General features: G+C 41.5%; 1 protein-coding gene across 1 annotated transcript in view; it reads left to right on the top strand.

Annotated features, from left to right (window-relative positions):
• The first annotated feature begins 6,193 nt into the window (after positions 1–6,193).
• The window catches only part of CNN1 (calponin 1), a 29,579-nt gene continuing 20,841 nt past the window's right edge, over positions 6,194–14,931 (top strand). The window contains exon 1 of the mRNA XM_072991589.2: positions 6,194–6,720. Coding sequence (XP_072847690.1) covers positions 6,658–6,720 — 63 coding nt within the window. The 5' untranslated portion in view covers positions 6,194–6,657. The remainder of the gene's footprint in view (positions 6,721–14,931) is intronic.

The following is a 14,931-nucleotide window of genomic DNA, read 5'->3' as shown; positions in this document are numbered from 1 at the left end:
GCAGTAGCTCTGTCAGGGTAGGGCTTGAGGCAGAAGTCAAAAGCTACATTCAACATTTGTCTGTCTTTGCTCATTCAATAAACATCTTCTTAGCAATAAAATGAGACTGAGCATGCATTTTCTGTTAGCTTAGATAACGCGCTGACCCTGTTTGGGATCTTTTTTGCTGTCATGCTGAAGCGCGCCTTTGGAATTGCAACAGGAGATGCTTTTCTCCAGACTAGATTAGATGGAAAGCTCTTTAATCTCTCTAGACCGAGAGCAAAGACCAAAGTCCAACTGAAATGCATGCGGGACTTCCTCTTCGCCGATGATGCAGCCATTGCTGCCCACTCTGCTGAAGACCTCCAACAATTCATGAATCCTTTTAGCAAGGCCTGCCAAGATTTTAGACTAACAATCAGCCTGAAGAAAACACACGTCATGGGCCAGGGCGTGGACTCATCTCTCTCTATTACCATCTCCACGCAAGAATTGGAGGTTGTTCATGACTTTGTGTACCGTGGCTCAACAATCTCTGACACTCTCCCTAGATGTTGAGCTGGATAAATGCATTGGAAAAGCAGCTACCTTGTTCTCTAGACTCACAAAGAGAGTATGGCTGAATAAGAAGTTGACAGCATATACCAAGATCCAGGTCTATAGAGCCTGTGTCCTGAGCACACTCCTGTACTGCAGTGGGTCCTGGACCTTTTGTGCACGGTAGGAGAGGAAGCTGAACATGTTCCATATGCGTTGCCTCTGACGCATTTTTGGTATCACCTGGCAGGACAACGTTACAAATAGAGTATTCTAGATTGAGCTGGAATTTTCAGCATGTATACATTACTGAAACAGCAATGTCTACGTTGGCTTGAGCATGTTGTGAGCTGAGGGTCGGATTCCAAAAGATCTCCTGTATGGAGAATTAGTGTAGGGAAATCGCCCCAGAGGGAGACCACAGCTGTGATACAAGGATATCTGCAAGCGGGATCTGAAGGCCTTAGGAATGGACCTCAACAGATGGGAAACCTTGACATCTGACCATTCAGCCTGGAGGCAGGTGGTGCATCACAGCCTCTCCCAATTTGAAGAGACCCTTGTCCAGCAGGCCGAGGCAAAGAGGCAATCCCAGAAGCAGCAAAATCAGGGAGCTGGACAGGGGACAGATTGCATTTTTCTTCAGTGTAGAAGAGATTGTCACTCTCGAATTGGCCTTTTCAGCCACACTAGACGCTGTTCCAAGTCCTCAATACAGAGTATGTTACCATAGTCTCTTGAGACTGAAGGATGCCTAAGAAGATACATAAACTGACTACTGACACTCTTTAGCTGCTAATATGATTAATAAGTGGTCAGATTAAACAGCCATCTGTTTCATTGCTTAATGTGCCATTGTTACACTTGGCACAATATAAAAGATATAGATATCCACTAACAGCAATAAGAATTATGCACAGTGTAACAAATAATAGTGCACCATCCAGTCATTTTTTACGTTGGCAGCCCTTTTCAGAGTTTTCTAGGTAGCAAGTACTCAGAAGTGGTTTACCATTCCTTTCTTCTGGGGGCAGTCTGGGTCTGTGCAGCTTGCCCAGGGCTATGTTGGTTGTCTCTTTTTCCTAGGAGGCACAGTGGGGAATCAAACTTCCAATCTCTGGTTCTGCAACCAGAGATCTCAACCACTGAGATATGCAGCCAGCTCTTTCTATTTAGTATACATCTGATAAACAATGAGGAGTCAAGTCCTTGGTCTACACAACACTGCAATCTCAGAAAGTTCAGCAATGACATCTGTTGGAACTGTATCATATTAAAAGCCCATTTTTCATTCCCATTCAGAGCCTGAAGAAAAGGTTTCAATACAATATGGTTTTCAACAGATCTATTTTATGAAGACAGTTGAAAATGATCACCAGAGAGTTTAGGAAATAATGGCAGAAGTGAGAAATGTTTAAAGGAAAATTGGGAGATGGGAAAACCCTATGGGTCATAATTTGGCTGGTATGTAATGTGTATAACAACAACAATACAAAGGATTGTGGCACCTTACTTGTTTTTCCTAGAATACAATCTGGTTCCTCTGACATGTGTATCAGAGTATTCAGGCAACAAGTTCTTACAATATACAAGGCTGCAAGTGTCACTTGGTCCCCACCCCCACAATTGTGTACAAACTTGTGGCATCAATATTTTACTCCACATGTCCAAGGAAGCAACAGTGGTAAAACCTTAATCCAGAAACACTCACACTGAAATGTAAAATGGATAGGACAACCACAGAAGAATGTCTGAAGCTCCTGGGAAGAAACACAGGAAGAGAAGGAGCTTCAGGAGGAGAGCAATCATTGCTGCATTAGTGACTTTTATTCTTTTCAGTTCCTCCTGTGCCCAATTACGAAACTGCATTCTGAGTTCAAGGATCAGCTTGAGAGTTTCATATGGACAATCTTCTTTTGCTGTTATGTGTTATTAAGCGGCTTATCAGGTATGGTGACCCCATGAAATGGCATTGAAAAGATCCTACCATTAACAACCTGCTCAATTCTTGCAAACTCAGGAATGTCAAGTCAGTCCACCTAATGTTGGGTCTTCGTCATTTCTTACTGTTTTTTTTTCCCTAGCATTGTTTTTTTTTTCCAGTGAATCTTTTCTTCTCATTATATATCCAACCTAAGATAACAGCAGTTTAGTTTACTTCTGGCATGATTTCTGGCTTGATGTGATCTAGGGCACACTTACTTATTTTTCCGGTAGTCCATTATGTCCTCAAAGCTCTCTTCCAACACTACATTTTGAATGAATACTTTTTCTTCTTGTCAGCTTTCTTCATTATGCAGATTTCACATCTATACATAATCATCTGGAATAGCAACATATGGATGATCTTGGCTTTTGTCTCCAGTGACACAGCCTTACACCTGAGGATCTTTTATAGTATCTTCATAAGAACTCTTTCGAATTTCCATCTTCTGCTTTCTTGGCTGCAGCTGCCATTTTGCTTGATGATAACTTAGCAAAGGTATATGAGATCTTTAATTTCAACTTCTTCATTGCCAATACTAGTTATATAATTCTTCTGTGGTTATGATTTTGTCTTAGGTTCAGCCGTAGTCCTGCTTTCATACCTTTTCCCACCTTCATCAGTAAAAGAAGCTATACCGGGGTTGGGTGGGGGGACATTTGATTGAAACTGTGCTTCATCTTGAATCCTTGCAATGATTTCCCAGCCATCTCTCCTTCAAACAACTACAGTATTAACAATTGTGGAGGGGGGTTAAAATAAAGACAAAGCCCCAAGCAAGACTAACAGCTCTTAAGAAGGATGGGATGACTTAGATTGGGAAAAATAACACAGCGGACACAAACATTCCTGCCAATTTAGAAAATCTAGTAACAGGTTTTATATATCCCATCTTTTTTCGTACTGACACTTAGGATTTGGGTAGCGTGTATGGGAATAGGGGAGAAAATTCTTCCTCACATCAGTATTTTTATTCCTTTGCTTAGGCGTCAAAGCCAGCTGTCACTATCATTCATTTTTCCAAACTGTTTGGATGCAGTCCATTGGGAATTACAGCTGTGTAAGCAGCACTCAAGTGAGAGAGACTTTAGCAAGAAAATGGTTGCTAAAGTGAGTGAGACTAACTGGATCTCCCATTTAACCTACTGTGCTCCCTGCTGTTAAATGACAAATGAGTTATGCTCTGGGGGGAAAAGAAATATCCAAACTTTAAAAAATGTTAATCAATTATGTTTATTAAAGGTATTTAAACTCTACTTTCCCCCTCCAAAAATGAGTTGTTTGCAGTGACTTTTAAAATATAACAAGTGTATTAACTAATGATGCCCTGTGTTCCTAAAATAAAGAATAGGGCATGAATTACCGGTAACTAGCAAAGTGAGATCTTCCCTTTGGGGCTGCAAGTGAGGAAGCCACTGAATCAGTAATGAAGGTTGTCATTGTGTAGTAAAACACTGCTGATGTGAAACAATCCTTGAAAATGTATCTTTTTTACTACAATTTCCTGTATACTGTACAGTCTTAGATTAAAAGAGAGAGAGAGAGAGTTCAGAAGGGATACTCAATATTTCTACAAGCAGTGTGCATAGTGTAAAAACATACTATGATATAACAAAGCAGTGTGACATAAAGCTCCATTTTCACAACATGTTCAGGGGAGAGAAAAGGAAAGTTACCTAAGTGAGAATCCATTGTGGATTCCCGTCAGACAAGAGCTGTGACAATAGGCAGCGGTGATGTTTTCCTGGCAGCTGCAATTCAAGGTGACTTTAGATGGTAAAAAAAAAAAAAAAAAAAAAAAACCACCCTGTGAGATATCTGGGCAAGATCTCTCCATGCTGTGTCACAGGGGCACAATGCAATGGGAAATACTTAATAAGAAGCTTTTTTGAATCTCTGATTCAGTGTCATCCACATCAGCTGCTGGAAAGGGAGATTTCTGAGTCAGAAGAGATTTCAGCTAAGGTTACAATGCATTCAGGTATTTGAGGACTGAGTGCATTTTTTTAAATAAGTGGGGGAAAACATTTTTCAGATCAATTGTACAGTCCATGCTTACTTTCTTCTTCCTGCAACTTCACAATTACCTGTTTTTGTTTTTCTTATAATTGTTGAATGTGGAGATATGGGAAGATGATACATAGATAAAGGCCTTTCCCTCTAGAAATCTCCCTCACAGTTATGATTACCAAGTTATCAATGCTACCATTTCTCAGAGGTTTGTGGAGCAGCAGTTGGTATCATGAAAGACACAACACGCTGTTCATGGATTCTTTTCCAAAATAGCCTGAATAGCATGATTGTCCAGGGGTTACCCAGCCTGTTGTGACAGAAGTCTAACCTTGAATCCAGGGCACTTTCGGTCAATGCCTGGAGCCTCAGAATGGTGAGTATTTCACTCAACTCTGACCACTGTGTTTCAAAAGGAAGCAACTATCTGAGATGCTCTTTATAGGCAACCTCTGGCCCCTGCTGCCCCACAAATATGGTTTCTCCAAAGCACAGTCCTAGTTCTATTGCCCTGTCATACATGAACAGGAAGTGTGTAAAACTGAGGTGTGCTAGCTTACAAAAAGAAAATTTTCTCATTTCAGTTCGTTTCCAAGGACCTGAGGTATGGTAGCAAAAGCTGTGAACTTAAATACATATTGCTGGCAATGTTGTGGAGGGAAAAGTGTCCTTAAATTTGTGTAGAGTTTTGTTATGGTTTGCTGCTCCACAGCGTGCTGCTAAGTCCTCATTCCTGTCTCCTGCTAAGTTCCTAAAGTCTGTTCATTTTTGAAGTGCATCAGATTAGTTGCTACTATTGTCTGTGCTTGTTTTGTGACAGCAATGGCGGGTTACAACAAATCACAAATTGCTCAGTCAACTGCAATGTATCTGTGTTCCTCTCATGCCTGAATTCTCAACAGTACATTCAATAAGGGGTTCTTGTCTGTAAATGCTGGACTCATTAAGCTTCTAGAGGAGGGCTCACTTGCTTTTTTATTTATTTATATCCTGACTCTCTCACAATACAGGGACTCAAGGCAACACACAAGTGGTTAAGCAACAGATATGGCTACAATTAATTATATTTAAGTTTAGTTAAAATACGTTACCATATACTATAAACACAACCACTGAATTAAAACATCTTAAAATAATGTAAAATGACACAATAAACATTCACCGTTTTTTGGAACAACAGCTCCCACTACTCAGCACGGCCAGTGCATTAAAATTCTAGGAGTTGTAGTTTTTTAAAAAAGGAACTTTAGGAAATACAGCGTATTAGCACAGCTGATCTTCAAGCTCTGTTACACCCTTCTATCAGTTTAGCAGCTGCTGGAAAAAAGTAGAGAGAACAGAACAGAAGTATTTGGATAATTTGCCAAAAGTTTTTTTGGAAGAAAATAAAAGGAATCATGAAAACTGCCAGAGCAACATGTGAGTCGAAAACACCAAATAAGATGACGAAGCAAAGGGAACTGGTGCAGAAAGGGTCAGGGAGGCCTGGCCAGACAGCTAAGTGCTGCCCTCTGACTGACTGGTTTCTGTTTTTCTAACTTGTTCTTTCAGAGTTTTGAGGCATGAAAAGGAAAGTGAGTGGCGTAGAGGTTTTCCTTGGGAAAGATGCTTAGAAACAGGGTGGGTGGGTGGGTGGGGGGTTGGGTGAGAGGGCAGAGAGGAAGCCACAGAGACATTATCAGACTGAAAGAGAGGGCAGGGCATGAGAGACAGACAGAAGCTGTACCACTTTTGCAGAGAGGAAAAGCTGTGGAGCCAGAGAATGGGGATGCTCTTCCCATCAATTCCATTAACACTTCCCCACAGGCTCAGGCTTCTGTAAATATTTAGAGTATCCACCAGGGAATAGATACAGCGGCACAGCAGCAGCAGAACTGGACCTCCCCCCCTCCCAAGCCCCCCAAGGTGGAAAAAATGACACCATCATTTCTTAATACCAACAGGCTGACATCAGCATCCCTGGCAGGTGGTGATTGGCCACGTAGTCTGGCCAATGGAACGGCTCCCCCTCAGAGAGGAGGGGGGGAGAACCCAAGAGCAAAGAGTTTTTAAAAGTTGCAGGGAAAGCCGGTGGGAGGCAGATCCAACGTGCACGGAGCAAAACACCAACACTGCACTGAGCGGCAACACCCCACGTGTGCAACATGTCTTCAACGCACTTCAACAGGGGCCCAGCCTATGGCATGTCAGCTGAAGTCAAAAGTAAGGTAAGGAACAGGTGTTTGACAACTGGGGGCTTGGGGGATTTAGCACCACACTCCATGGAGCAGGGCTTCCTCATGGATGGGGTTTCATCTCAGTTGTCTTGCAGCCCTGGTGCCAACAGGGCATCTACGGGAAATAGATCATGACATTTTAAGGCATTTTGCTAGCCAAGCACAGCTTTCTCCAACCTGGGATCTTCAAGATGTCTTCCAGTATGTCATCTTCAGTAGGGTGGTTGTGGATGTTGGTAACTGTAGTTCAGCACAACAGGCTGGAGAAAACATGAATAACCAGAAGGATCAGGAGGTGGGGGAGCAGTTTTATGTTTAGGTAAGAAGCTCAGGCAAAGTGCGTGCCAGGAGAGAGAATGTTGGGAGATACTGGAAAAGACATACAAACATTGACAGCTACTTTTTTTTAAAAAAGGCACCTCTGCTTTTATTTGAGGGAGTTTGTTTTTTCTTCTAAAATATGGTTTCTTTTAATAGCTCTGAAAAACAAACAGGTTAATTATAGCCATTACGCAGTTGCAAATGGTCACCACAGAGCGAGTGCCAGACAGACATCAGAGGCAACAGGCAAAGGGGACCATTGTCTTGATGGTGATTCCAGGCATCCAGCTAAAGCAGTGCCTTTCAAGGGTTCAATGAGGTTTCCATACAGATGCATTCAGATTTGACAGTCCTCATCATGGGCAAGTAGGGCATGAAGGTATCCCTGGGTGTACCCAGGCTGGGAGAAAAGCAGCTTGCCTAGGGCGCTCTCTATTACATATTTATTGGCAGTAGGTATGATGCAAACCAGGAATTCAAGGTCAGAACCAGCAAACATATTGTAACTACTAAGATGGACACACTTAACTATCTTGTGTCATAGTGTATATTTGCGTGATATCTCGCTATTCTTCCACCTTAGAGATATGGAACTGTTACTGAGGTAAAGGCTATGTCAACAGCCAATCAACTCTAAACCTTAGGCCTTCTGAGTCTTTATATACTGTTTAGGATAATGCCTGATTTTTGTTTTGGCAAAATATAAGGTTTTTATAATGTGAATGTTTTGCTCAGTGCAAGATTTTATGATCAAATTAACAACACAGTCCTGTCTAACCTGATCACCCAAAAATATTTCAATCAGTGACGTGTTCCCACAGAAATGTGGATGAAGGACTGAAGCCTACAGCAGTATCATGGCTCAAAGCACAGAGGAAGTCAGACATTTCCCACCAGAGCCACTGCCTAGGCCTAACAGGACCCAAAGTATCCCTGACCAGACACTGTCACAGCAGCCACGCTGGTAGAAGCATATATTTCTCTTTTCCAAGAGAACCGTCTCTAGTTTCTGATACCCGTACTTAGTAAAATGTTTTCCTGATCTTCACTGTTCATGGGTACCACATGCAATGGAATTTAATCTACCAGGGTTATGCATGAAGGTTACAGTCTGATTACTTGTCCTTTTTTATTTAAAATTAAATGAAACAGATTAATACTCTACCTTCCCAACACCATGAAACTCAACAAAAGTTTGTTCATAGGAAACTTAGGCAGCATCCCACCCCATATCTGATGGCCTAAAGCAGCTAAGCTACCCTCAGGCTACCCATTATGACTGTGATAGAGCAGTGAGAGGAATGGTTTCCGGAGAGTGCCCTACTTCATTTTAACTTGTGATACCACTTCCCATCCTCGATGTATCTTTAGAGGCATAGATCAGCCAGTTCTTACAGTTAATGCTATGAGTAAGATTTTGTATTCCCGTGGATGCACTATGGGAATTAGGCCTCTTTTGTCTCAGCAGTCAGGCCCAGCAGGTTCAGCCTGAGAAAACAGAGTAGCCCAAGCCATATACTGAGTTGACCAGCATGTTAATCTGTGACTAAGAAGTGCCATTTGCATTTTCCCTTTTGGACACCAGAAGATCACAGTCTGATCTCTGGACCTAGCATAGGCAGTTGTTCCATGGCTTAGCAGTTCTTCTGTCAGTACCTGGAAATGTAATGAGTCTCCCACTAACTTGAAAACCCTATAAAGCTTTGTGGGGCAAATTACAGTATTTTGACCAAAATCCTGTTAGTACAATCCTAGACTTTTTTCCCCACAGTACAGCAGTAGGAGCCACTTTATTTCAGAGTTAGCCCAAATCTACAAGCCTCAGCATCTGGCACAAGCAACATTAATCTGGGAAATATTTCTCAGATTGTACAGGATACTCACTGCTGGGGAAGAAGCTGTCATTTAGTGAGAGAACTCGGACTTCACATGCAAAAGATCCTATGTTCAATACAAAGTATCTCAAGGTAGAAAAGAGTTTTCTGACTGAAATTCTGGAACTAGTGATAATATTGAACTAGACAGAGAAATGATCAGACTCAGAATGACCTGACTCACAACTGCTAGTGTACCAAGGGTCCATTTAGAGTTGACTAATTTGGGAGCACAGATTTTCCTGCCTGTTTAATTTACCACATTACCAGCTTCTCCTCTTTGTATACCGCATGGTGTTTCTCCCAGGGTTCCTCTGGATTTCTGGCTCCATCAAAAGGCCAAACTGTTCCCTCCCCTCCACAAGCTGCATTCTTCAGCTACCGTCCTGGCCAGCACTCCCCATTCTGCTGCTGGAGTCTGGGCAGCAACAGACTCACCATATATGGACAGTTTTGGGGTTTCTTTGTAAGCTGGTTCTATATAAGGCATGGTTTGGCAGGATGTGTATCTTGCAAGCAGCAGAGTATCTGCAATACGTCTTCAGGTGGAAAGGACCACCAATACCTCTACACCTCCAGACTCCCAAGAACTCCTTGCATTGTATGTGGCCACAGTTTCTTTCTTTCTTTCTTTCTTTCTTTCTTTCTTTCTTTCTTTCTTTCTTTCTTTAAACTTTAAGGGGAAACAAAACCCTTTGCTTTCATTTTCAAAGTTAAAGTGAGAGATTAAACTTATCCAAATTCTTATTGATAATTACAGATAAAACATTTTGAGCTTTGGAAGAACCTTCCTCTTTGAGGTGCATCTGGTGCCCCTAGAGATGGGCTGCGTCTCTACCTTGGTCCCGCCCCCAGTACAAAAACCCTGGACCAATTCCTCCTGAGGCAGGAGTTTGCAGACTTTTGATTTGTACTACTAATAATTCATTTTATCATTAATATGAAAGCAAATTTGCATTAAAAATGCAAACCAAAAGAACAGCAGCTATAGCAGCCACAACTAAAAAAACTGAGCCTCCAATGGCTAACGCATTTTAAACAAGACAAAAATGTGAGAAAATAAACTTGGCTTGGGTATGAAGGCCCTTTCTGTCAGAACTAATGAAACATCTCTGGATTTGTAAACATATTGTTTTCTAAAACAAAGAAATACAGAATCTTACTGTTCTGTTTGGTCCAGTGCATTTCAGAGTTAAGGATATAAAATCTGTCTCTGCTAAGATAAATCAAAAACATTATCATTGTACTAAGTTCTTTTACTCTTCTGTAGTGACTTGGGAGTGCTTTAGCTATGGAAATAGCTTCAGTCTTTCTAACTACCATTTTCTGGCAACCAGCACATAAGATATATCACTTTGTATAATGGTTGGTCATCTGATTTATGTTAAATCAGATGGCCAAATCAGATTTATGTTAAATCAGAGAGTTACCAAAACAAGAAGGAAATAACCACAGGCACTACAAAAAGATTCTAACCACACCTGAAACTGTGCCAATGTGTTTTTTTGCTTCTTCCACTTCTCTGCCTTTTGACATTCCTCCTTTGCAAGAGAGGACATGGTCTCCTCTTGCATTACTTTTGCTCTGCCTTCCATAGGGCTGGCCTACCATTAGGGAAAGTGACATGGCCATTTTAGGTGGCAAATATTTGAGGCTCGTCGTTCATAGTTTAGTCATTTAGTCGTGTCCGACTCTTCATGACCCCATGAACCAAAGCATACCAGGCCCTCCTATCTTCCACTGCCTCCCAGAGTTGTGTCAAATTCATGTTGGTTGCTTCGATGACACTGTCCAGCCATCTCGTTCTCTGTCGTCCCCTTCTCCTCTTGCCTTCACACTTTCCCAACATCAGGGTCTTTTCCAGGGAGTCTTCTCTTCTCATGAGATGGCCAAAGTATTGGAACCTTAACTTAGGATCTGTCCTTCCAGTGAGCACTCAGGGTTGATTTCCTTTAGAATCGATAGGTTTGTTCTGAGAATAAGGTGCTGGAGGGCAAATGTCCCCTGTGATGTGCTTTGACATTTAACCATGCTACCTTCAGGTGCAAAAATCTGTTTCTACCTGAATAAGACTCAAGCTGGAGTTTAGTTGAGTTCATACGGAGTGAGAGAAACCATCATTTTGTCTTTAATTTCATCAAAATGTCTTGGGCCTGCCCTGCTTTACAGAAACTGGAAAAGGGCTAGAGTAGATGAACCAAGAAATCTTTGCTGGATTCGATTAATAAGAAAGCTGATAAATGTAATAGCTTGATAGCTGGATGTAGCTCTTCTTATTTGAGGGCCTACTTGTTTTATCACTGTATTTTGTTGTGGACATTAGGATGCTTTTGCAACACAAGAGCTAGAACTACCTGCAGATTGGATGTTCTGGAGTATCACCAGTTAATTCTGTTTTGGAAAATGCAGTGTTCTTCACCATCTTTTTAAGATGAATTGGGTTTATCCTTTGATAAACCCAAATCAGCTTAAAAGGATGGTGACAAACACTGAATTTTTCCTGAAGCAAAACAGTAAGACATGGGTGCAGATAATGAATGGCATGCAGCACCCAGGTCGCCTAAAACACGGGGAAAATATCCATTTTGTTCCCAAAATGTACATTTTGTCCCTCAAATTTTCTCTGATGGGTGTTGCCATGCAAAAATATTTGCCAGATAATTGTATTTTCACCCATTGGGGCTGTCTTAGGATGGGATGCAGTGCCCCTTGAGGCCTTGGGTCTGTGTGGGAAAAAATGGCGTCTGAAGTCTACAAAGTTTCCTGGCCTGTCCCTAGGAGGACACGGCACAATTGGAAGGCGGGGGCAAGATTTCCTTCTTGTTATAAGCCATGATTTGTCTGTAAAATGAAGGAAATTCTGTGTTACTGGAGGAGTTAATGAACCAGCATACTAGTCAACTCCACCGAAATTTGCCCTACAAGGCGCTGTAATTATTAGGTACCTTCTAATACACATAGAAGTCTGAGGTTTATCTATGAACAAAACAATTGGCATAAGATGCATGACGTGATACTCCCTTAGAAATCCTCCCCAGACTACAATCTTTCGCTTAAGCTTCCCAGAGTCCCTTAAACCAGCCATTCTCAACCTTTTTTTAGGCCACTGCCATAAACACAATATGAAACAAATGTAGGCTGAATCAGTTTTGTATAAGTCGCATATAAGATGGAACACCCCAGAAAAGAAAGTGAAGATTGGATTGCAGTGGGCACGGCCAAAAATCAGGTGTTACTTAGTCTACGTCCTAACACTCATGACTATGGCAAATGCATTAACAGATCAAATAAATCAGAATGTTCAGAATTAAAAGCTGATACAGTACTGGAGCAAAAGGAGTACAACCATAAGTTGCCTGATGTGTCCAACCCAGGAAAGCGATACAAGAATTCTGCTGTCTGATGTGGAATTACAAAGGCTGTCCTGCTTAACAAAGTCCAGATTATTTTAATACCAGAGGCTGGAAATCCCACAAGCACCTCTCCCCATCCCTAGCATACAATAATAAATTAAATAAACATTTGCTGTCCTTTTGTGACACACATAGTGAGCTGCTTAGTTCTGTCCAACAGTAGAGTTGGTGCTGAGGATAAAATCACACATTAAGAGAAATACATAATGCAAAGCCTTCAAAGGTAACCCGATGGCCAATTACAAAATAAAAGCAAGGAAATTTGCAAAATTTGAATTTTGAAGCATTTTGATGTTGATAAAAACAGACAACCCTTTATCTCTTAAGCAATCTCTGCTTCTAACAGTGCTCTAACTCTATCATCTATTTTGTTTCTGAGTAAACCATCCAACTACACTCTATGGGGAGAAGACACAGCTTCAGCTAAATCACTGATCAGTACGATTAGATGCAACAAGCTGTGGGTTTGTGGCAACCGCTTCAGCCATTAAGCTTATACAATGAGAAACATTTGATTATCTTTCCAAGGGAAGCATGTAACCAGCTTCCTCTGTCAGCATTAATTTGGTGCCCACACTGGTCAAGTCTCCACAAGGCAGGCAATCGCTTCATTTAATGAAATGACCACCTCATTGAACTGAATTTTCAGAAGATCTATTTTTAACTCCAGGAAGCCTTCAGGCACAGTGGTTTTAAACTTAAGGGGCTTGAGTGGATCTTAATAGAACTGGTACTCCCCGTTTTCTTTTCTTCATTTTGAGGTCATGCAGTAAGTCAGAAGAAAAACTGGAAGGAGGGATGAGGGCTAAAATGCCAGTATAAATCTCCTGGCATCATATCCAGAGAGGATGTGGCCCTGGCATGGTCTGTAGTGAGATCTCAGGCAAGAATTTGGCTCCTTAATTGAGTGAGATTGCTCACTCTTGAACAAAGAGTTGTCATCTGGCCTTTGTGGTTTCTTTGGCCTGATATGCTTGCACAGATTAACATGGCAACCTCTTGTAAAACAGACAATATTTGTAAACCACATACTGGAAGGGGAATCACCAGAAGAGGAAGAAATACCTATTTCCCTTTCTCCTTCATTGGGAGTTTTTAAGCAGAGGCTGGACAGCCACCTCTCAAGGATGCTTTAGCTGTAGAATTCCTGCTTCTTGGGGTTCTTTCCAGGTCCACAGCTATATGATTCTATCTGATATGGCCCTCTGTCTAGTAGTTCAGAAGACTGCTTCAATGTCTTATAGTTGCCCTCTCATACTGAGGCACAACACCAAAAAGGCAATGACTATAATTTTTCAGACTATAAAATAGGAAGCAGTCTTTCATCAGTCATTGCTGAAAAAGACATAACTAAACAAATGCTTTATTAGTCACTTGCTATATACTGTATCTAAGAGGCGATCCAAACTGGTATATATTTATGGTATATGGCTCCCTGACAGCATTGCTTTGCATGGAAAAAAAAGATGATGTTCACTTGTATTTCTACTTAAAATAATCCATCATGCCCCTTTAAGAGCTGTCCAGTATCTTTCTGGCACAGGGCTAGGGCATGCAATCTTTTTGGGATGATTAATTGAGATGCAAAATAGCAGTGTGGACAGATTCTTAGACTTAAAACACAAGTACACTTTATGAGCCCTGTTACGCAAGTGGTTAAATTGTAGTCAAAGCTTCTGCTCACATTCTGAGTTTGTTTCCAATAGATTCAGGTAGTCAGCTCAAGGTTGTTTCATCTTTTCTTCCTTCTGAGGTCAGTAAAATGAATACCCAGCACCCTTGTGGGCACGTTATTGTTTGCATAGTTATGTTGTAAATTGCCCAGAGAGTGCTTTAGCACTAACAGCAGCAACACTTCTGCAATTAGGCAGTAAATGGTTTCTGGACTAGATAGACCTGAGGAAGAAGGATGTTTGGAATATATAAACCAGTAACCCGTTGTCTAGCTCTGCACACAACAAGCTGAAGTTGCTGAACTCAGAGGTGAAGCAGGAACTCTGATCAGCACAAACTGCTACTAGAGATGTCACTCTCATTGCACGCGCACAGCATGTCTGTTTAAAAACAGTAGCAAAAGCCTACCAAATACTAGGATTTTGGCCCTTTCCATTTCTGTAACTTCTGAATACCATATTGTATTTGTAGCTCATCCTACAAAGTGGATACACAGTTAGCACTCAGGATTTATTCTTGATATTTGGGATGATCTGAGATGCATGGATTTTATCATAGTCATTCATCCACATACAGTACTGAGTACTGATGATGTCCATTTTCCTACAAACTGTTGATGCCACACTAGCCTCACACATCAGTGTTGTGAGCTGTACAAGAGACTGTTTGTACTTTCTTCCACCTGACGAGTACAGAAAGTCACCCATGAAATGCACTCCAAGCACTTGCATGGATTTTTTGCCCGTCAAGCCACACAACCCACAGAACATTGCTGTGTGACACCACCCACAGAAGAGTAACAGCTACATGTCATGGGAAAGTGTAGTTTCTGCCTCTTGGCACAGTGGTTAAACTGCTGTACTGCAACCAAAATTGCGCTCACGACCCAGGGTTCAATCCGAGGTAGCTGGCTCAAGGTT

The sequence above is a fragment of the Pogona vitticeps genome, chromosome 2 (assembly GCF_051106095.1).
Source record: "Pogona vitticeps strain Pit_001003342236 chromosome 2, PviZW2.1, whole genome shotgun sequence".
NCBI lineage: Eukaryota > Metazoa > Chordata > Lepidosauria > Squamata > Agamidae > Pogona > Pogona vitticeps.
This window is presented reverse-complemented; position numbering and strand designations above follow the sequence as displayed.